General features: G+C 36.4%; 2 protein-coding genes across 4 annotated transcripts in view; both read left to right on the top strand.

Moving 5' to 3' along the window:
• ighd (immunoglobulin heavy constant delta) overlaps window positions 1-11760 on the top strand; it is a 509609-nt gene extending 497849 nt beyond the window's left edge. The window contains exons 1-6 of one of the 3 annotated variants that reach the window (XM_081377046.1): window positions 5406-5727; window positions 7785-8090; window positions 8671-8988; window positions 9080-9391; window positions 10946-11082; window positions 11288-11760. In XM_081377046.1, coding sequence (XP_081233172.1) covers window positions 5709-5727; window positions 7785-8090; window positions 8671-8988; window positions 9080-9391; window positions 10946-11082; window positions 11288-11296 — 1101 coding nt within the window. In that variant the 5' untranslated portion in view covers window positions 5406-5708 and the 3' untranslated portion in view covers window positions 11297-11760. Of the gene's footprint in view, window positions 1-5405; window positions 5728-7784; window positions 8091-8670; window positions 8989-9079; window positions 9392-9551; window positions 10682-10945; window positions 11083-11287 lie in introns of those variants that run through there. The other 2 variants (XM_081377045.1, XM_081377044.1) reach the window with 2 other exon arrangements.
• LOC308697637 (uncharacterized protein) lies at window positions 11659-18169 on the top strand. Its single transcript, XM_081377008.1, has 12 exons — window positions 11659-11684; window positions 12147-12443; window positions 12547-12828; window positions 12918-13217; window positions 13926-14219; window positions 14599-14883; window positions 14973-15272; window positions 15858-16151; window positions 16363-16671; window positions 16743-17054; window positions 17207-17494; window positions 17617-18169. The coding sequence occupies exons 2-12, from the start codon at window positions 12299-12301 to the stop codon at window positions 17778-17780; spliced, it is 2973 nt and encodes a 990-aa protein (XP_081233134.1). The 5' UTR covers window positions 11659-11684; window positions 12147-12298; the 3' UTR covers window positions 17781-18169.
• The last annotated feature ends 3273 nt before the right edge of the window (window positions 18170-21442 follow it).

Consider the following 21442-nt stretch of genomic DNA (forward strand, 5'->3'; position numbering starts at 1 on the left):
TGAATTGTAATCTCCTAATGTTTGAGAAGAAATGGTGTGTAAACAAAAGTTTAATTTGTATAGAAGGTGAAGATCTCTTTTTTTAAATGGTAATGTTTTGATAAAAAAAATATGTTTTTTAGATGTTAAAAAGTTTTTTAATGGTGGAATAAATCGCTTTAAAAAAGTCAAAAGTCTCTCTCTCTCTCTCTCTCTCTCTCTCAAATTCAAATGAGCTTTATTGGCATGACTTGTACAGTATTGACAAAGCATTGGGCATTACATAAGCAATGAACAAATAATCAATAAAGTCAATAAATCAATCAGTAAACAATTGCATGAATACATTTATATAAACAAGAGGGAAAAAAAAGAAAGACAAAAAAAAAAACACCTTTGTACATTTGTACCAACATTCAGACAAGATAAGAATGATTCTGACTTTAGTTTTGTCCACTGGCTGACTCTCATAGTTTGTGGCAGGCTGTTACGTATTTTGCTGCTGTTGTGATTGAGCTGGAGTTTTCTCCCAAAATATGATTTAATTTTTCTGAATTTGGTAATGACATAAAATTTGATTCTAGTTGTTGGAATCTAGTGAAATAGTCTGATCTAATGCTGTGATAGTGATCACAGTGTATCAGGAACTGTTCTTCTGTCTCCACCTCTCTCTGAGAGCGCAGTGAACAGAGTCTCTGCTCTCTCGGCTGCCATATCTGCCTGTGTCGTCCTCTCTCTACAGCCAAACAGTGGTCACTCAGCCTGTACTTGGTTAGGGTCTTTCTCACTTTATGCTCTTTCACACAGCTCAAGTATTCTGCTGGTTTATAATCTCTTTTCAGGTGTAAATAGAGTTCCATCTTCTTTTGTGATTTAGTATATACTGATCAATAAGGGGTATTGTCCTAATTCAGCTCTGCACGAGTTGTTTGGTGTCGCTCTGTTTACTTTTTGGATTCTTGTACTAATTTGGGTATGCAGAGTTTTCGATTTCCTCTTTTTCCCATTTTGAAAAATCTTGGGTTTTTAGAGGTCCCCATATCTCACTGCCATACAGAGCAATTGGTTCAACTATTGCTTTTAGGATTTTTAGCCAGATTTGAATTGGAATTTCATGTCGAATAGTATTTTAATCATGTAGAAGACTCTCATTGCTTTTGCGTTCAGTTCTACGAGACTCGGGAGATAAAATGATATAACAAGTGTAAATTTATTAATAGCTCAGCAAGCATAATTTTATAAAGTCTTTGGCGTAGGCCCCGTCCTTAGCAAGCAATGCGAGGGTAACGGAATCTGCAAATCCCGCCTGAAGATGAAGGCAGGGGCGCAGCCGACCCCCTGGAGGTAAAGGAAGGGACCATCCTGGTGGTGGTGGGGAAGATGGAGGGAAAGGACCATCTTGGAGGTGGTTGGGGAGGATGGAGGTAATTGGCGCCGTCAGTATCTGCGAACTCAGAGGAATGTAAGTACCATTCTTTTATACTGAGAGTGTTAACACGTGATTGGTTAGAAGTGAGTTAATACATGACGATGATTGAGTCTTCCTGGCAGAACCTAACGCTAAGCTTACATTTCATTCACAGCCAGATTAAAGTTCCCTGTTGAACTCAGTTTTAGTCCCAGATATGCTCTGAAGACGTATTTATTTTGCCTACACCTGATCTATTTTGTAAAAGCAATATTTTTTGTCTTTGCAAAGTTAATTTTGAGAGCCCACGTTTGATTGAATGTCTCTGTGACGTCGAGGAGCTGTTGTAGTCCCTCTTTTGTTTTTGACAGGATGACTAAATCATCTGCAAAGAGGAGACATTTAATCTCTGATTCCGTCAGGGTTGGGCTGGGGGCAGTGGAATTATTTAAGGCTTTGGCTAATTCGTTTATAAAAATGTTAAATAGAGTGGGGCTCAATGGGCAACCTTGTCTGACTCCTTGATGTTGGGAGAAAAATTCTGTTCGGCTTATTTCCTATTTTCACAGCACATGTATTGTTTTTATACATGGTGCTTATCAAATCAAATGTTTTCCCTCCAATCCCTTTTTCCAGTAGTTTTAGGAAGAGTCCTTTGTGCCAGATCGAATCGAAAGCCTTCTCAAAGTCAATAAAGCAAGTGACCCAGCTAGCAGGGAACGTTCTCAGAACGTTGGCTAACATTCCCTACAAGTTTGGTTAATGTTTTAAAGAAAACATTTGAATGTAATGTTCAAAGAATGTTTTGAGGATGTTTTCTTATTCCAAATAATGTTTCTATAAGGTTAAATGTAAACTAAGATATAACGTTTTAACTGTAACATTTTGAGGATGTTTTTAGAGAATGTTTTCCTACACAGCAAAAACTCCAGTGTTAAATTAACTCTCCTGGGAGTTTATTTGACTCCACACTCAAAGGGTTAAAGTGTTAAAATATGAGTGTTAAATGAACACTGAAGAGTGTTAAAATGAATGAGATAATTAAGTGATAAATTGTGTGATGATTGTCCATTATTGAAGACACCTGATGTTAACAAGCAGAATCACCAAAGGAGAAAATCTCATTTTAAGTTACCATTATGGTGATTAACGTTTGCTTTAGTTGGGCTCTTGACCCTTAAACTACTAACTTTAGATTTTGTCTGGCTGTTGTAACTAAGTTATAACTTTCAGCTGAACAAAGATAAAAGGTGATCAGGTGGTGTTGGTTATGTTTTGACGTAATCATCATTTGACCTGAAACACTAAGCTCATTTACACATAGTAATTTATCAGATGCTTTTATCCAAAGCAACTTACAACAGATGACTAAACTTTAGAGAGTATTGATTGCAGCAGTCTGGTGGTTTTATAGCATACGATTTGTAGCATTTTCCATAGAATCCAAAATATATCTTGAAAGTTCTGTTCAAAATATTTTATTTAGACACACAGACATCAAGATTCAGCCTGAGAATCTCAACAATGGTGACAATAATAAAGCATGTTGCATTCTGGGTGCAACCAATCAAAACTCATTCATGGCTCCCATCATGCATTGCGTTATGAATAAATTATGATCTGAATTGTCTTAGTAATTTCCTTTTCCTAACTAAATATTTCGTGTGTCACCATTGATGCGATTCATACACTCACATTTTTTTTTCAAAACAACTTTTAAGAAAGCCGTTGAAATATATAAAATTCTGGATCTTATGTTGTAGATTCACTGTGATGATGTAATCAACAATATAAATTTAAGTCAGAGATTAAGCTCTAAATGAGTTTTGTGATTCAGGACAAATGATGATTATATCAAAACATAATCAACAACATCTGATAATCTTTTCTCTTTGTTCATATGGGAGTTATAACTCAGTTACAACAGCCAAACAATATTTAAAGTAAAAATGTAAGGGTCAAGAGCCCAGCTAAAACAAACACTCATCACCATAATGGTAACTTAAAATAGTGCTTTTCTCCTTCAGTGATTCTGCTTGTTAACATCAGGTGTCTTCAATAATGGTCACTCATCGCTCATCGCTTTTATCACTGGAGTTTTTGCTGTGTACGTTTTAGGAGAACATTCTGGGAACCAAAATAAAACTACCCACTGAAAACATTATTAGAACTTCATGGTAATGTTCTCAGAACGTTTTTAGAACAAAACATTTCTAGCTGGGGAAGACTTTGGGTTTATTTTGGTATCCATGTTTATCGATGATCGTGTGGAGTAAATGTGGTCAGATGTTCTGTGTTTGGCCAGAAATCCAACTTGACTTTTGTCCAGAATTTTGTGTGTTTTGAGAAAGTTCTGCAATCTTATATTAATAATTGAACAGAATATTTCCCCCAGTTTAAATATGAGGAAACACAAAGGCCAAATTCCCTTAATCATACATCACAACAGATACAAAATATAAACCTGACAGCCTCTGCTAGAAATCTTATAATGGGCCGTGGTTGGATCTTCCATCAGGACAACGGTCCAAAACAAACATCAAAATCAACACAAAAATGGGTAACTGAGCACAAAATGAAGCTTCTACCATGACCGTCCCAGTCCCCTAAACTGAACCCTATAGAAAATGAATGGGGTGAACTGAACAGAAGAAGCACCAACATGAACTTGTGAATCTGAAGGATCTGGAGAGATTCTGTATGGAGGAATGGTCTCTGATCTCTTGTCAGTTATTCTCCAAACTCATCAGGTATTATAGAAGAAAACTCAGATCTGTTATCTTGGGAAACAGAGGTTGCAAAAAGTATTTAATAACAGGGAGCCAATAATTATGACCAGCGTCTTTTGGAGAAAAGCATTTATTTTATAATGTGATTAACCCCCCCACTTTCAATTATTTTACTTCAATGAAAGATTAGATTTTTTTTTTTTTTTTAATGAAAGATCAAAAGGATAAACAATGCAGATTTATTTTTTACAGCCATTTTTGATCATATTTAACAGGGGTGCCATTAATTCTGACCACAACTGTATTATGATTTTTCGTTCAAAATATGTTTTATTCTATTTAATTAGGCCTATTACAAGCACACATCTGTACTGAGGGCAGAAGCAGGAAGAGTTTGGTTCAGATTATTAGCCTACTAAAAATTGCTTTCTAATTTCAGAGTCATCATGTTTTGAATATAAAGGCTAATGCAACATAAGTGCTGCAAATATTTCTGACCTATATCAGCTGTGAACAATAGAAAGGCGAGATAAGTTTTCACTGGATCCATTTATTCTGACCAAAGTTCTTTTGATCACATGAACATCGCTGCTTCGTGTGGGTTTTTTGGTCAGTAACTCAAAGGCATCAGTCACTGTGTCGATTACTTCGACTACTGGGGGAAAGGGACCAAAGTCACCGTTTCCTCAGGTAAGTTATTGCCGTTATTTTCTGTTATTTACTTTTTTTGTTTGTTTGTTTGTTTTAACTTATTTTGGAAGATCAGGTAGTCTTTCTTGTCACAAAACTAACATGCAGACGTATTTACAATGTTTACCTTGGTTTACAGTGGAAAAATGCGTCGGTAACGGTAACTAAATAACGCGTAGCTAAAACTCTCCGATTAAAGAAAGTGCGAACTAACGTAGCAAACTAAATCGTTTTGATAACGTCGGCCTAGACATATTGCCTATGAAAATTTATAATTGTGGTTATGGTATGGCTCTTATCGTAAACCTCCCCGCTGTGACGGTGCCTTTGACTACTGGGGAAAGGGAACAGCGGTGACTGTAACATCAGGTAAGAAGTCAAATTTTGAAGCTTACGAACCGAACAGCAAAATATGAATCGTTGTGCATAGCTATGAAACATATTTCTAGAGCCGATTATTAACTTATTAACAACACTTTTTAGTCAGAGAAAAACATATCATGGATAATTTGACAATAAGTTACGAAAGAAATCAGGTTTTAAGGTTGGCTAATATGGAAAAGATCGTTTGTGTTTTTGTGCACTGAAGAAATTAAAAGTGTTACTGTGATGATGCCTTTGGCTACTGGGGGAAAGGCACGTCTGTCACAGTGACATCTGGTAAGAAAGAATTCTCTCAATAATCTTGGCACGTTTTAAATATTTGGCTAAATGTAATTTTCCGTTTCTAGTTTTGGCTAAGGCTAAATAAAAGTCTAAATAGTTCAATCTGCGGGTTATATAATAATAAATGAAAGCTACTTGTTAAGAGGTAAACATATGATATAGCTGCTATTTTTGTACAATATCCCCTGGTAAAATGCCAGTGTGACAATGCTTTTGACTACTGGGGGAAAGGAACAATGGTCACTGTCTCGTCAGGTAAGAAAAATATCCACCTACCAAATCAAAATCTGATTTAAGTAGCCTACGATAAATGTGTGCGCAGTTATTTTGTCGAAAAATATTTTTTTACATTAAAACAACATTTCAATGTCGAGATTTTCTTGTTATGCGATTAGACAACTAAAGTCAGGACATTAGTCTAAAGTAATTTAGAAACGCAAATATTCAGATTATGAATAATTAAATTCGAAATAATTGTATTTGTGCATTCAAATTAAAACAAGGAATTGGCTACAGGTCGTTCAACAGACTCTGAGCGTTGTATTTTTATACTGCACTGTAACATTAAAAAGATATTGTGTAACTGGGCTTTCGACTACTGGGGAAGCGGCACCAAAGTCACCGTAACAAACAGTAAGATTTTATGATTAATTGCAAGGACATTTGTATCGTAAAAAAGACCAAATTTCATGTGTTTTATTATTTATTTATTTATTTATATTATATCTTTAACAGAGTTTTCTATTGCAAACTGTCTTACTGTAGCTGTTGTCCATTTCATTAGATTTAAAAGACTACATAATTTTGTAATGTTGTTCATGTTAAAAACGAACAAAAATTCAACAGTAGTTATTCTTAAACGACTCCTTTCGTTGTACATTATTCTCTCATGTGTTGCCTTAAACTGCTCAATAGCCGCTGAAAACAGCCGGAGCATAAATATAAGACTAAAAATCCTAACTAAACTGTAACGTCTCGTTTTAACTTTATGCACTGATAGCCACTAATATAATGTGTTATATTTTAAGTTGTTGATTGCATCCCGATATTATTAAATAATAATAATAATAATAATAATAATAATAATAATAATAAAAAACTGGCGTATAACTTAGGCTACTGATTTAGAAAGGTAGCCTTTATTTGTAAATACATGAAGAGGACAATTGGAGATTTAAAAGAATGTTTTTTGTTTAACAACCGCTATTCAAGAAATTATTTCTAGCACAACGAAAATAAAAAAATAAAAAAAATAAATAAAAAAACGGAACTTTTAGAAGTGCGAGTGGTGTTTGTTTGCAGTATTTTGGGGGCTATTTTTGTTTAATGATAGGCCTACATTTTTCGTTTTTTTTCATATGATTTCATAGTTCAAAGTTACAAACTGCTATACAATGCTTTTATTTAAAATTATCAAATGGTTGAAATTTTTATTAAATGTTTTTATTTATTTATTTACACTTCATAAGTTACAAGAACTGTTTAATTTGAAACAAAATGAAAAGTCATTATGCAGTTATTATCCAGTAGCCTAATAAATTATTATTTGTTTAGATAATCCTTTATTTATTAGTCTATGTCTGATAATAAATATGACTATATATGCTATATGACATACAGCATCTACACTGTTAAAAATAAAGGTTCTTAAATTACATTGATGTTTCCATGAATAACCTTTAACGTCCATGGATCTTTTCCATTGCACAAAATGTTATCTATTAAAATGTTCTTCACACTAAGAAAAAAAAAAAAAAAAAAAAAAAACTTTTCTTTTAAGAACTGTTCACTAAGGTTCTTTGAGGAACCCAAAATAGTTATTCAAGATTATCGGTGTGAAAACTCCCTTTGGAACTTTTATTTTTAAGAGTGTAAGAAAAAATAAAATAAAAATAAAAATCTGCTAATTTTCCGAAATTCCAAAATTTTATGTTTTACGTGACCCACTAAGACTGACCAACAGTTAACCAAGGGGTAGCCTAATCAGTGTTACTTTTTAATTCAAATTAGACCAATTTACTTGTTAAAGTAACTTATTTAAAAAAAAAAAAAAAAAAAAAAAAAGTTATGTCTTAAAGAAGTAGAAAAGATGACTTAGCCTACTTGCAAAGTAGTCTAAGCAGTTTATCAACATGGCCACAGGACTCTGATGTAGAGCGAAGATAGCGGTGTAATCTCAATCAGTTTTTTTTTTTTTCATTCATTCATTCATTTGTTCATTCGTTCTTTTGACATGGCCTAATAGTGTTGCATAGGCCTATGTTGCGTTATGTTGTAGTTTATTGTCTGAGAAAGATGTAATGTCTCTACAGCTCAACCATCTCCGCCGAAGTCAATCTTCACCCTGTCTCAGTGTTCTGCTGATTCTGCTGGGTTCGTCACCGTCGGCTGCTTGGCCAGAGGTTTCTCACCTGCGGACTCACTCACTTTCAAGTGGAAGGATACCACTAAGAAAGACCTGAATACTTTCGTGCAGTATCCAGCGTTCGGGAGTAACGGAGACTACACACAAATCAGCCATATGCGTGTGAAGAAAAGCGACTGGAATCCTCAAAACCCTTACACATGTGAAGCTTCAAATTCCCAAGGCACTAAAACAGCTAAAGTAGCTCCACCAGGTAAGTCACATTTCTGAAATGTCTAACATTTTACATGTTACATTTTAGCTATGTGTCTCTTTGTTATTGCTGTTGGGTTCAGTGTTTTGTATATTGCTGGATATTGTTTCTTCGTGGAGGCTCATGTTTGAATAGACATTTTAGCACACTCTTATAGTTTTGTCAAATCATTGATTGAACTTTTTTAATACCAATGAACCTGCTTTTATATTTTTGTGCATGTCAAGCAGTTGTCCTTTATCAGAGTCTAATGACAGTAAATGTTTTACACTAGCTGAGAACAGCAAGGCTAAAGATCTAACAAACAGAACAGAAAAGTACATAATATGCTTAGTCCTTTAGAAATACTTTTTCTCTGACCCCATGCCAGGGAAAACAATGGCATATGAGATTTCTTCTTGTTTTATAAACAAAAGATAAAGAAAAAAAAAAAAAAAAAAAAAGTTAAATATAAGTATAGGCTAAAACATTTAACATTGACGTTCAAACTCAAGAGCATCTGTGTGCTTTGCCTAATAAAGCATGTTGCACTATTTTCTTGCTTTTCATGTCCTCTCTGCTTTCTCCTGTATGTTGCCAGCTCCACCGCCAGATCAGCCTGCAACTGTCGTCTTAACAGTACCTACAAAAAAGGAGTTAGAGAATGGGACAGCAACCTTCTTGTGTTTAGCCCGGCAGTTTTCGCCTAAAGAATACTCGTTTAAGTGGTTTCAGGATGGTAAGGAGACAAATGCGATAGACACCCATGACACAAGTGAGAAGAATGCCTCAGTAACCTTGTATAGTGCCACAAGCATTTTTCAAATCAGTGCCGACAAATGGACGAACACAGACGTCAAAGTTAAGTGCGAGTTCGAGCACAAGACGGGAAAGGAAGTCAGAGAGGCCCAATATACAGGTATGTTTTCTCTTGAGGACTGTGAATGTTTCATTATTCATAATATGTTTACCTCTCTCTAACCTGTTGCATGTCTGATTTTTGTACATAGTTTCTACGCAAGACTGCAGCAATATTGCTGTCGATATAGTTCCCCCCTCCCTTGAAGACATGCTGAAAAATAGACGAGGAGAGCTGAAGTGCATAGCTTCTGGAGAAGATTCAGGATTCAAAAAAATTGAGATTAAAGCAAATGATTTCATCATCGCTGAGGCATCAGAGGACGATGTCAAGACCAAAATAAAAGTGGAACTTAAAGCCCCTATAGGCTATGAAGAATGGAGCAATGGCACAATATTTACGTGCACAGCTGAACACAAAGCCCTATCACAGCCCAAGGAGGAGAAGTTCACCAGAGAAAAAGGTATGTTTTTTTCTTTTTGTAAAATATTGCACAGTTCTTGCTTCCACAAGGTCTCTTGATATATACAGTCTTCATTACAATTGACAATGAAGTTTATCAAAAAATAATAACAAGAAGAAAATGAGTGACTCTGGTCTTAATTGTGAACTTGTCTTACTAGGTAAAGAACGCAAGAGACCCTCTGTTTACCTGTTAGCACCCCCAGAGTACAAAGAGGGGGAAACGGTCACCCTGACATGTTATGTGAAGGATTTCTACCCCAAGGAGGTGTTTGTGTCTTGGCTTGTTGATGATGAACCTGCGAATGGGTACAAGCACATAACTAGCCAGCCAATGCAGAATGATAAATACTTCTCGGTCTACAGTCAGATCACAGTGGATTCTTCCGAATGGAAGAGTGGTACAGTCTACAGTTGTGTAGTGTACCATGAAACCATTGATGAAACAATGCGCGTACTGACAAAATCTATTGCTGATAATATTGCTAAGCCAGGTGTAATTAATCTAAGCATGAATACCCCTGCATGCTGCAAGGAATAGATCGTTATGCATGTGATGTCTTCCTGTGATGCTTGTTGAGTGTTTATCTTGTTCATCTTGTGTTTCTTTTTGTTTTTGAGTTACATGTCCATAATTGTAAGTGTGTTCGTCTTTAATGTTTGTGGCTTCTTGCTTTTTGAGAGATTTTCATGCATATCACATTTAGTAAAAGACTAATAAAAAAAGAAACTAAGCATATTTCCTGTGCACTTAATTTATGTTTTCATGCCAGTTTTACATGTGTCTGTCCCTGTGTATATGTGAGCATATAAGGTCACAAAGACATCATACCATAACATCACTCCAAATAAATAGACATTTAAAAAATGAAAACATTAAACAGTTCAAATAATAATACATCGAAGTGAGACATTTTAAGAGTAGGCTACTTTAAAATATATATACTTACAATTTTTAAAATAATTTTATTCAGAAGACAAAGTACCATTAGCAGGCACATAAAACTCTAAATAATGAGAGTAAATGCTTACTGGTCGGTGTGTGTATTGTACGTCATTTGAACGGTTTGATATTATGATCACTCAGACACATAATGCTCTCCATTTTTTATAGTTCAGGGCATAGAGAATGATAATTCTTAGTCTCATCGGTTCATCTACAGCATGCCAAGACACATTCACAACTTCTTTGCCGTTTTGATTGATACATTCATGGTCACCTTTCTTTAAATATTTGATTCAATTATGTAGTAAGCAGGTTAAGATAAATAAATAAAAATCATAAAATTTCAGAAAAAATATGATTCATTAAAGGTTCTTTGTCCCTTATTCTAATTGGTTTAATTTGACTGCATATTCCTGCCTTTAGTCCACCTGTCTAATTTTAAATAAGGATGGACAGGTGAATTGATTAAAATCTTCAAAATCCTGCCTTTAGTCTATTATTTTTTAATAGTTTAAAATCATCACAGACACCAGGAATATGCCAGACTCTTATACTCAGCTTGTGTTGGACAGTGTCTTAATGTGAATGTGTTCTTGTTGGTTTCCGCAGCGTGGATCGTGTGGATAGAGCATCCCCTGTTTGAACCCATTGATACAGATGACAGTGGCAGTTCAAACACTGCTGTAACCTTTGTTTTCCTTTTCCTCATCACCTTGTTCTACAGCATAGGAGCTACTTTTGTTAAGGTATACACTTTTAGACTTTTTCTAGCTAATTTTCTATTGAGGATAAACATGAGACAAGATTTTATAGGAGCATTTGAGTTGGTTATCATTTGGAGAAAGATGATGCCAAAAAATTGGCTTTGTATCTTTATTGACATTTATTTTATTGGCATGTTAAACAGAAATTGTTTTCATTGCTGTAATTGGTGTCAAATTATACTTTCAGGTGAAATGAAAGATCCCTTTAAGGACATGATGCAAGGCCTTTCAGAAGAACAGCTTTAAGACTATGACAGTTATTCTTTTTCTTCTTTTTTTTGTAAATATGTGATTGTGCAGTTTGTTTGTTTTTAGATTTTACTTTAATAAAAGAAAGAAATGATTTGACTTCTCTTGTATTTTTTTTTTTTTTGACATCTCAAGGAAAAAACTGATTTGCATGATAAACTAATGTTGCTCTAAAAATGTTTATATACACTGCCACTAGGTTTTGAATTATTTTCTTAATTTTTGAATATAATAAACTGCACATACATTTCTTAAATCAAATCCTTAATTTTCTCCAAATCTGCAAGACTTTGTTCATTGGGTGACTGAAGCACGGCATCTTTGTGTGAATATTTGTAAGTGTGAAATTTCATGCTGCAAAGTATATTAAAACATAAATTGCATAACAGGAGAGTAAATTTATGTAAATGGAAAGGTGTCTTTCCTGTGCAGATGTGCTAAACCCTGTCTCAAAGATGCAGATGGGTTTCAGTTCTGCTTTTGGTTGCTATTTCAGCTTGACTGTTACTTAACGCTTCCATCTGCTATTCGCTATGTTTTCTGAAGCATGTTTTTTCATTTCCTTTTCTGTCCATCTTTTTTTTTCTATTCCAGTATCTGCAACTTTTAAAACTCTCATGATGTAAATAACCACCCACTGAAGCATGAACAGGGCGTATCATTATATTGCCTATTTGAATTTATTGAAAAAGACTAGTATTCGTATGATTGATTAAGATTTTCATAAACTTTGTACCTCTTATATGTTCTGTTTAAACCACATTGCAAGTTAATTGATTCTTTCTTTGTTTCAATAGTAAAACGTGTCACTCCTCCCACTATTGCTCTGCTGAGTAGAGAGGAAGGTGATAGCATCGTGTTGCAGTGCCAGTTGAAGGATTATTACCCAGACAAACTTACTGTACAATGGCTTAGTGGGAATCAGTCTGTCAGTGCTTCTAAAAATAAAATGTTGCAGACCACTGATAAAGTGGAGAAAACATTTACTTACATAAGTCAAATATCTATCGATGCTCAATATGAAGACACAAAGTACACTTGTAAAGCCAGCCATAACTCTAAAGAGTTCAAGCTAGAATATGACATTTGCATGGGTAAGTTGAAAAAAAAAATGAAGATGAATCATATATGACAGTATAATTAGTATATAAGCATCATCATTCTATGAATCTAACTTTATTAATTTCACATTTACAGCAAAGTCTGTGTTCAAACCTTCAGTCCAAGTGAGAGCCCATATCAGAGACATTTTAAAGGAGAACGAAGTCACAATTTCTTGTACTGTTGAAGCGCCACACAACACTGAAGTGTTTTGGTTGGCAAACGGCACCAATGAAAAAGGCACCAGGGCTTCCACCAGGGCTTCCAATAAAATTGTGAGCAACTTGACTTTGTCGAGAGACGAGTGGTTGAATCTGAAGACCATTGTTTGTACTGCTAAACATCCATGTTTCACAGAGAACAAAACAATTCAAATGGGTAAGTTGTTTATTTTGCACTGATCAAGTGTGACAATTAAGGTTCTGAAAACCACATATTGTGTATGAAAATGTATGTTTGATCTTCAGATGATATGAAGAAGGATCCTGTAGTGATGATCAGGAAGAAATCAGCTCAGTCAGGCACTGCTTTGCTGGAGTGTGTTGTAAAAGATCTCCCCTCTGGTGAGGTCTGCATCAACTTCCAGGCCAACAGTACTGATATCTCAAATTTCACTTGTGTGGACTGGACCCCTTCTGAAAACATTTGGTCCCTGACCACACATTCTGCAATCCCTAGAGAGAACCAAAAGAAGGGAAACAACTTTACCTGCGAAGTACACAGACCCTTCAAAAGCTGGGCATCAGAACCTGCTGGAAACCTTTGTGGTAGGAAATATTTAATCGGTAACACTTTACAAAAAAATATCTTGTTTGTTAACATTCGACATTTAAAAAAAATACTTCAATATAGCACTGGTCCGGGTGTGTGTGTGTGTGTGTGTGTGTGTGTGTGTGTGTGTGTGTGTGTGTGTGTGTGTGTGTGTGTGTGTGTGTGTGTGTGTGTGTGTGTGTGTGTGTGTGTGTGTGTGTGTGTGTGTGTGTGTGTGTGTGTGTGTGTGTGTGTGTGTGTGTGTGTGTGTGTGTGTGTGTTCACAACTCACTGTTCTTAATGTGTGTGCACTAACTTGGATGGGTTAAATGCAGTGGACAATTTCTGAGTATGAATCCCCTAGAGTTGGCCTTAACTTCACTTCACTTCACTATGTTTTTACAAAACGCATCACCTTTGTTTATTTTAGTTAATAACATGTCCATGTTAGTTCACAGTGCATAATGTTAACAGATGCAACTTTTGATCTTAAAAAAATGTATAAGTAAATGTTGAGATTAGCATAAACTAATATTAGCAAATGCTGTAAACTTATTCTTTATTGTTAGTTCATGTTAACTAATGTAAGCAATTGAAACCTTCTTGTAATATGTTATCATTAATTATATCAGAGACATTAATTCATGGATTGAAATGAATTTTACTAATATATGGATGTATTATGTTTTCTTCACTGGACATTTGATAACTTTTGTTCCCCTTAGATGATCCTACCATAGAGCTTGTTGTTGTTCCCAGTGTGGGTCAGTCTAGTTCAGAGCCACAAAGACTGCTGTGTTCTGGAAAAGGATTTGACCTGAAGATCAAGTGGTTTTCAAAATCTGTGGAGAAACCCTACACAGCTTTAGAGGTCTCAGTGATGGAAAATGGCTGTGTGAAAGTGGACAGTGAGATATTGGTGCCACAGCAAGAGTGGGATCAAGGGGTCACTTACACCTGCCAAATTGTCGATGAACACAGTGGGAAAACTGCTAATAAAAGCACCAGTATTTGTGCAGGTAAACATGCCTTATGTGACTTCTCTCTCTCTCTCTCTCTCTCTCTCTCTCTCTCTCTCTCTCTCTCTCTCTCTCTCTCTCTCTCTCTCTCTCTCTCTCTCTCTCTCTCTCTCTCTCTCTCTCTCTCTCTCTCTCATAGTTCAAATAACTTTGAATGAGGTGCATATATATGTGCACAATCGTATAATTCATGAATGTGAATTCATCTGAATTCATTCACTTGTAAAGCCAGCCATAACTCTAAAGAGTTCAAGCTAGAATATGACATGTGCATGGGTAAGCTGAAAATAAAAATGAAGATGAATCATGTATGACAGTAAAATTAGTATATAAGCATCATCATTCTATGAATCTAACTTTATTAATTTCACATTTACAGCAAAGTCTGTGTTCAAACCTTCAGTCCAAGTAAAGAGAGCCCCTCTCAGAGACATTTTGAAGGAGAACAAAGTCACAATTTCTTGTATTGTTGAAGCGCCACACAACACTGAAGTGTCATGGTTGGCAGACGGTACCAGTGTAAAAGACACTAGGGCTCCCAAAGACCTCAATACAATTGTGAGCAACTTGACTTTGTCGAGAGACGAGTGGTTGAAACTGAAGACCATTGTTTGTACTACTAAACATCCATGTTTCACAGAAGAGAGCGATCCAATTCAAATTGGTAAGTTTTTTATTTTGCACTGATCAAGTGTAACAATTTAGGTCCTGAAAACCACATATTGTGTATTAAAATGTATGTTTGATCTTCAGATGATATGAAGAAGGATCCTGTAGTGATGATCAGGAAGAAATCAGCTCAGTCAGGCAATGCTTTGCTGGAGTGTGTTGTAAAAGATCTCCCCTCTGGTGAGGTCTGCATCAACTTCCAGGCCAACAGTACTGATATCTCAAATTTCACTTGTGTGGACTGGACCCCTTCTGAAAACATTTGGTCCCTGACCACACATTTTACAATCCCTATTGAGCACCAGAAGAAAGGAAACAACTTTACCTGCAAAGTTCACAGACCCTTCAGAAACTGGGCATCAGAACCTGCTGGAAACCTTTGTGGTAGGGAACAGTTAATCGGCAACTCTTTACAAAAAAGTTCTTGTTTGTTAACATTTGACATTTAGAAAAATACATCAATATAGCATTGGTCCGTGTGTGTGTGTGTGTGTGTGTGTGTGTGTGTGTGTGTGTGTGTGTGTGTGTGTGTGTTCACAACTCACTGTTCTTAATGTGTGTGCACTAACTTAGATGGGTTAAATGCAGAGGACAATGAATCCCCTAGAGTTGGCCTTAACTTCACTTCACTTCACTATGTTTTTACAAAACGCATTCACCTTTGTTTATTTTAGTTAATAACATGTCCATGTTAGTTCACAGTGCATAATGTTAACAGATGCAACTTTTGATCTTAAAAAAATGTATAAGTAAATGTTGAGATTAGCATAAACTAATATTAGCAAATGCTGTAAACTTATTCTTTATTGTTAGTTCATGTTAACTAATGTAAGCAATTGAAACCTTCTTGTAATATGTTATCATTAATTATATCGGAGAGATTAATTCATGGATTGAAATGAATTTTACTAATATATGGATGTATTATGTTTTCTTCACTGGACATTTGATAACTTTTGTTCCCCTTAGATGATCCTACCATAGAGCTTGTTGTTATTCCCAGTGTGGGTCAGTCTAGTTCAGAGCCACAAAGACTGCTGTGTTCTGGAAAAGGATTTGACCTGAAGATCAAGTGGTTTTCAAAATCTGCGGAGAAACCCTACACAGCTTTAGAGGTCTCAGTGATGGAAAATGGCTGTGTGAAAGTGGACAGTGAGATATTGGTGCCACAGCAAGAGTGGGATCAAGGGGTCACTTACACCTGCCAAATTGTCGATGAACACAGTGGGAAAACTGCTAATAAAAGCACCAGTATTTGTGCAGGTAAACACGCCTCATTTGCTCTCTCTCTCTCCCTCTCTCTCTCTCTCTCTCTCTCCCTCTCTCTCTCCCTCTCTCTCTCTCTCTCTCTCTCTCTCTCTCTCTCATTGCAATGAGGTGCATATATCTGTGCACAATCTTATAATTCTTGAAAGTATGTTGTAGTTTCTTCCTTACCTGTAATATCTTAACAAATAAATTTACCGTCCAACAGTGATTTCACCTTCCAGTCAGCAGTCAGCGGTCTACCTTCAAGGTCCTGTAAATCATGTGAGATCTGGCACACCTCTGAATTTGACCTGTTTGATTGTTGGTCAGAATGTCAATTATTTCTCCATCCAATGGAAAAAGAATGGAAATGACTTTGACCAAAAACCTATAGATCATGCCGATGGCACTCAAAGCAAGAAAAGTATTTTGGAGGTTTCATATAAACAATGGAATACATATGCTGTCTTTACCTGTGAGGTAAAGCATTTGTGCTCTAATGTCACACAGCAGCAGAACATCTCAAAAAACAGAGGTGAGCTCTTACAGTTCTCAGTCTTCTGTTAAAGAGTTTTATCTTTACTAATTGTTGCCAAATGTTCACAGACCCCAAACAACCCATTGTGAGGATCCTCAGACCCTCAGACAGCTATCTCTCTGGACAAAATCCTAGCCTTCTTTGTTTCATCACCGGTTTCTTCCCATCTGATATCTCTGTGCAGTGGCAACTAAATGGGAAGCAATTCAATGAGTCTCACTTCACTAACAGTCCTGCGGTTGCTCACACTTCAGGAGGTTTTTCAATGCATAGTGCCCTTATATTGCCTGCATCACAGTTGAGAGAAGGCGTGTACTCTTGCATTGTTTCTCACGAGTCATCCCAAAGTCCATTTATCGCAAATTTGGAGAACTTGTACGGTGGGTGCCATCAGATCGATCTATCTGTCTTTCTAGAAGACAGTAAATACGAAGATGGCAAATACAACAGAATATATTTGCAATACATATACCTCTCTGTATACTCTATTATCTGATCTGTTTCTCTCACTGTTTTTTATTTATTTATTTAGCCTCTTTGATCCACTCTGCTCCATCTGCAAAGCTACTGCAGGGTGCTAGTGAGCTGGTGTGTCTGGCGTATGGTTTCAGCCCTCCTGCTATCAACATCACCTGGCTGCTTGGGATGAATGAAATGTTTGCCCACAATGACACCAACCCCGCAAAAGGCCCTGATGGCAAATTTAGTATCCGAAGTCACCTGCAGCTCTTGCCTTCAGATTGGGCACCTGGTGAAGTGTACACATGCAGGGTCACTCATGTAACTGGTACCCAGTTGCTTAACATCTCCAAAAAATCAGGTATGCAATATTTCATGCACTGAAACCCAAGTTTATCAAGGAAATAATTGAGTCAATAAACTTAAGAAATGTCATAATTTTCAAATGTGATATTAATTGTTTCCTCGGTTTGCATTTTACAGCATTATTTGAAGAGGCTATATATATAAATGAGAACAAACCCGAATATATTGTGCAGGACACCATTGAAGAGACCTGGAACATGGCCTGTGCCTTTCTCACCCTCTTCCTCCTCTCTCTTCTCTATGGGTGCACAGTGACATTGGTCAAAGTGAAGCCTAAATGAGCAACATTTGGTGTGTGGGTGTGTGTGTGTGTGTGTGTGTGTGTGTGTGTGTGTGTGTGTGTGTGTGTGTGTGTGTTTTCATGGCTTATGGCTTCTTTTGCTTTTAGTTTTTTTTTTTTTTTTAGTTTAGTTTATTCATTTTCTTTAACTTTTCTTAGCTGTGCAAAAGTGATATGGTACAACTTTTGGCCTCGTGGACATTTAAATATAATTTAATAAATGTTTTAACACTTTTTACTAATTGATATAATCTGTCTACTAACAATATCTAACATTGTATAAACATTACGCAGGAGATTTCTGTCAAAGTTCCATTGTATCTCAAATTGTGCATTGTGAGAACATTCTGTAACAAAATAACATTTTTGAAATAAAATTGTCAAACTCTATTGTTTTGCTAAGGCTAATTTCACTGCCAGAATTTTAGATTTGACCCTGTTTAAAAAATATTTACACACTATTTGAGTAATTTGACAAATTACAGCTTGAGTGAACATTATGCAGAATAAATAAAAATGGTTTCTTTTCATTTCACTCTTTCTTTGTAATGATTATGTAATAATTCAGATTTTTACGATGGATTTTCATAGTTTAAAATTAAAAGTTTGGGACAACGGATAAAGTATAAATCAGTGGTAAAGCTTCACAGAACAATAAATAAACAATAAATAAATAAAAATCTGCTTTGTGTTCAATGCACACAGACTCGCACTCACTGCAGTAATTTGGTGATAGGAGAAACGAAGCTTTTCAATGCTTCGAATCACTTGAACCACTTGCTTTGCGAAATGATTCACTGTTTCGAAGCGTTCGAAACGCGGCACTCTGGTGACCCCTATAGGCTACCTGCCAGAACGGTGTAAATGCAACACAAACTCATTCGAAACATGCATAAAACACCTTTTACAAACCCATTGCAAATGTTTTATTGAACGTTAAATCTATGCAAATAACTATATCATCTAATAAGATTAAATATCAAGTGCCGGGCCAGTGTAATCAATTTTCAGGGCATGTTTTGTTTGTTCCATGGCTCAGCTAAACAGGTCAATAAGAGACTATTAACTACTTTTTTATTTTACTAATGTACCATTAATACATCTACAAATGTATAAAACTGATCAGAGATCAGGTAAAACCGTAAAACCCTTAGACACTTGTTCAATGGTTCGCCGCTGGAGGGCGATCTCGTGAGTCCGCATGGTTCATGGAGATAGGTCTGACTGCACCATAGATATATACCATAGACTGTAAAAAAATATGGACGTAGTGTCCGTGACGTCACCCGTAGGTTTCTGAAGAGCATTTTTGAAGCCTAAAGTGGGCGGAGCCGGCCGTCGCCATCTTGGCCTTGCGTCACTCCCGGATAACAGAAAATAGACAAACAGGCGGGGCGTGAGTGGAGCTGAGGAGCCTGGCCTGGCTATCTGAAATCACCTACCTAGCTCGACGTGATCGAGTTAGCTGATGATGTAAAGCCAAATAAACGTTCCTATTTTTGCCCTTCGAAATATTATAATAGTTAAAAGACATGGCTACAAGTGAGACTGTGTATTACTTCGAGAGTGTTTGTGTGTGACAGTGATTTATGTGCATACATGTCCGTCACTCTTTCATGGTCCGTCAGCGCGGCATTGCTCAAGTTCGTAGAGAGCTTATTCAGTCCATTTTAAATTCTGATTTTGGCCGTCTCTCAAATCGGTTAAACCATAGATATATTGCCTTTGAAGTGCAAGTAAAAAAAATCCGCGCTAGAAAATCCGCGCTCATTCATGTGCATTTATTGCATGGAAGGAGAAAGCGCCGACGCCTGCATGATTTCATCTGACGGTACATAAGCATATTATAATCCATCTGTTCCGTGAGAGCAGAACGAACGAGTATTTATTGACGTTTTAAATTTGAAAACCCCAAAAAGCAACGAAATTGTCAGACATCCATTAGTGCAGGTTCACGGAGGAAAACAACTGAAATACAGCGCTGGTTGTTCTCTCGAACGGTAACGACGGAATCCAAAGACGTGGGCTTTGTACCCAAGTATTAAATTGTATGAAATAATCCCGAAAAAAAGCACAAACACTGCAGAGATGGCAAGTTCAGCAGCAACATTTGCTGAGGTGAAGTGACGGCTAGTAACAGCAGACAAACGGCTAGCACTGACAGCGGCAATCTGTCACTCAAGTGGCCACTGGCCACACCCTTAAATTTAAATATTAATCAACTAAACGGACGAGTTATAAAATAATTCACCCCCCTCACAGTTGTTATGAAGGGCAAAATTAGCTGTATAGACCAAAGCCACATAGAGATCCAGGCTGTAAACATATTTTTTTCTGCTGTAAAGTTGGTAATTTTAACATGGGGGAGATACAGATTTGACTCACTTCTGCAGCCAGGCCAAGCGGCCAGTCAACGAATTGCAGTTTAACTCACTTCCGTGTTGGTTTCAAGAGAGAGACGAGGAGGTTGCCGCTTGATATATACACTAGATGTCGCCTGGGCTACGGCAGTTTGTTGAAACGAATGCGTCAATAGAGTCGCCATCTTGGAACAGGGGAGCCCCTCCTCTTTAATGCATCAGCGTCAATGTAGGCAAAGGTCTAACGGAAATAAAATCACCATAAATCGTAATGAATGCGATTTTCTATTTTTTATGGTTCGTTCCAACGGTCAGAAATGTATTTATAATTGAGTACAGAGGTAATTTAAGGTTTTGATATTAAGATAATTACTTCTTTTTCAAAATATAATGCATAGTGCTAGTAGGCCTAAGTTTATTAGTCACATTCTTCCACTTGAGTAAACTTAGAATGAACTATCGCTATATAATATATATATATAAATGAGCAAAACTTGGCCACTAAATATTTAATATTCAATTATTTTAATGATCACAATTAAAGTTTTAATTTTATTAAATTGAACAAGTGCAACATTTAGCATTCAATCAAATATTCTAAAAGATGTTTTATTAATAATAATGTTATTTCAACATAATATCTCATTATTTTGACATAATATGTGTGCGTGCAACAAGCAAGAAGTGCATGTGTAAATCCGGTGACGCGTGCATTAATTTTTGTTAACAAACTTCTGACAGTAGGTGTGTTCGACATCGGCTGCGGCTGGATGTATCCAGAGCCATAGAGAGAAAGAGTTGCGACACTCCCACAGACCTCCGTTGTAAAAAATGGCGGCGCTTTTAACCGCCTACTTCCGGGATTTGAAGATCGGATTAGTTCCAAACACTGTCATTTGGGCGTTGGACCCCATTCATTTACATTGCTGCGCGTCGAGTTGTTCCAGAGGTAAGTTTCTGAAATATCGACCTCTTTTGAATTGTCAACTGTCTATATTGTATCAGAGGCCCTTTGCGATGCTTATACTGGTCTTCATTTGTATATACACAGCGGAATTATTTATATTTTATCTTGGTTGTTTCAACCAATTTTCTAGCATTGCCTGCTTGCTAGTTAGCTAGCGTGACTTCGCCAGCTGTGAAGGTAGCATCTAATTAGTTTGGTAATGAATCGCTACCACCTTTATAGCAACTTTTTACAATATAGACAGTTGACAATTCAAAAGAGGTCGATATTTCAGAAACTTACGTTACCTCTGGAACAACTCGACGCGCAGCATTCACCACTCAAACTCAGCCAACA

This window comes from Scardinius erythrophthalmus (assembly GCF_964197995.2).
Source record: "Scardinius erythrophthalmus genome assembly, chromosome: 1".
Classification (NCBI taxonomy): domain Eukaryota; kingdom Metazoa; phylum Chordata; class Actinopteri; order Cypriniformes; family Leuciscidae; genus Scardinius; species Scardinius erythrophthalmus.

Coding starts and splice junctions, on each gene's coding strand:
- LOC308697637 (XM_081377008.1), top strand. CDS start 12,299: ATGTTGCAGACCACTGATAAAGTGGAGAAAACATTTACTTACATAAGT. Junction 13,218..13,925: donor ACCTGCTGGAAACCTTTGTG/GTAGGAAATATT, acceptor TGTTCCCCTTAG/ATGATCCTACCATAGAGCTT. Junction 16,672..16,742: donor GAACATCTCAAAAAACAGAG/GTGAGCTCTTAC, acceptor AAATGTTCACAG/ACCCCAAACAACCCATTGTG.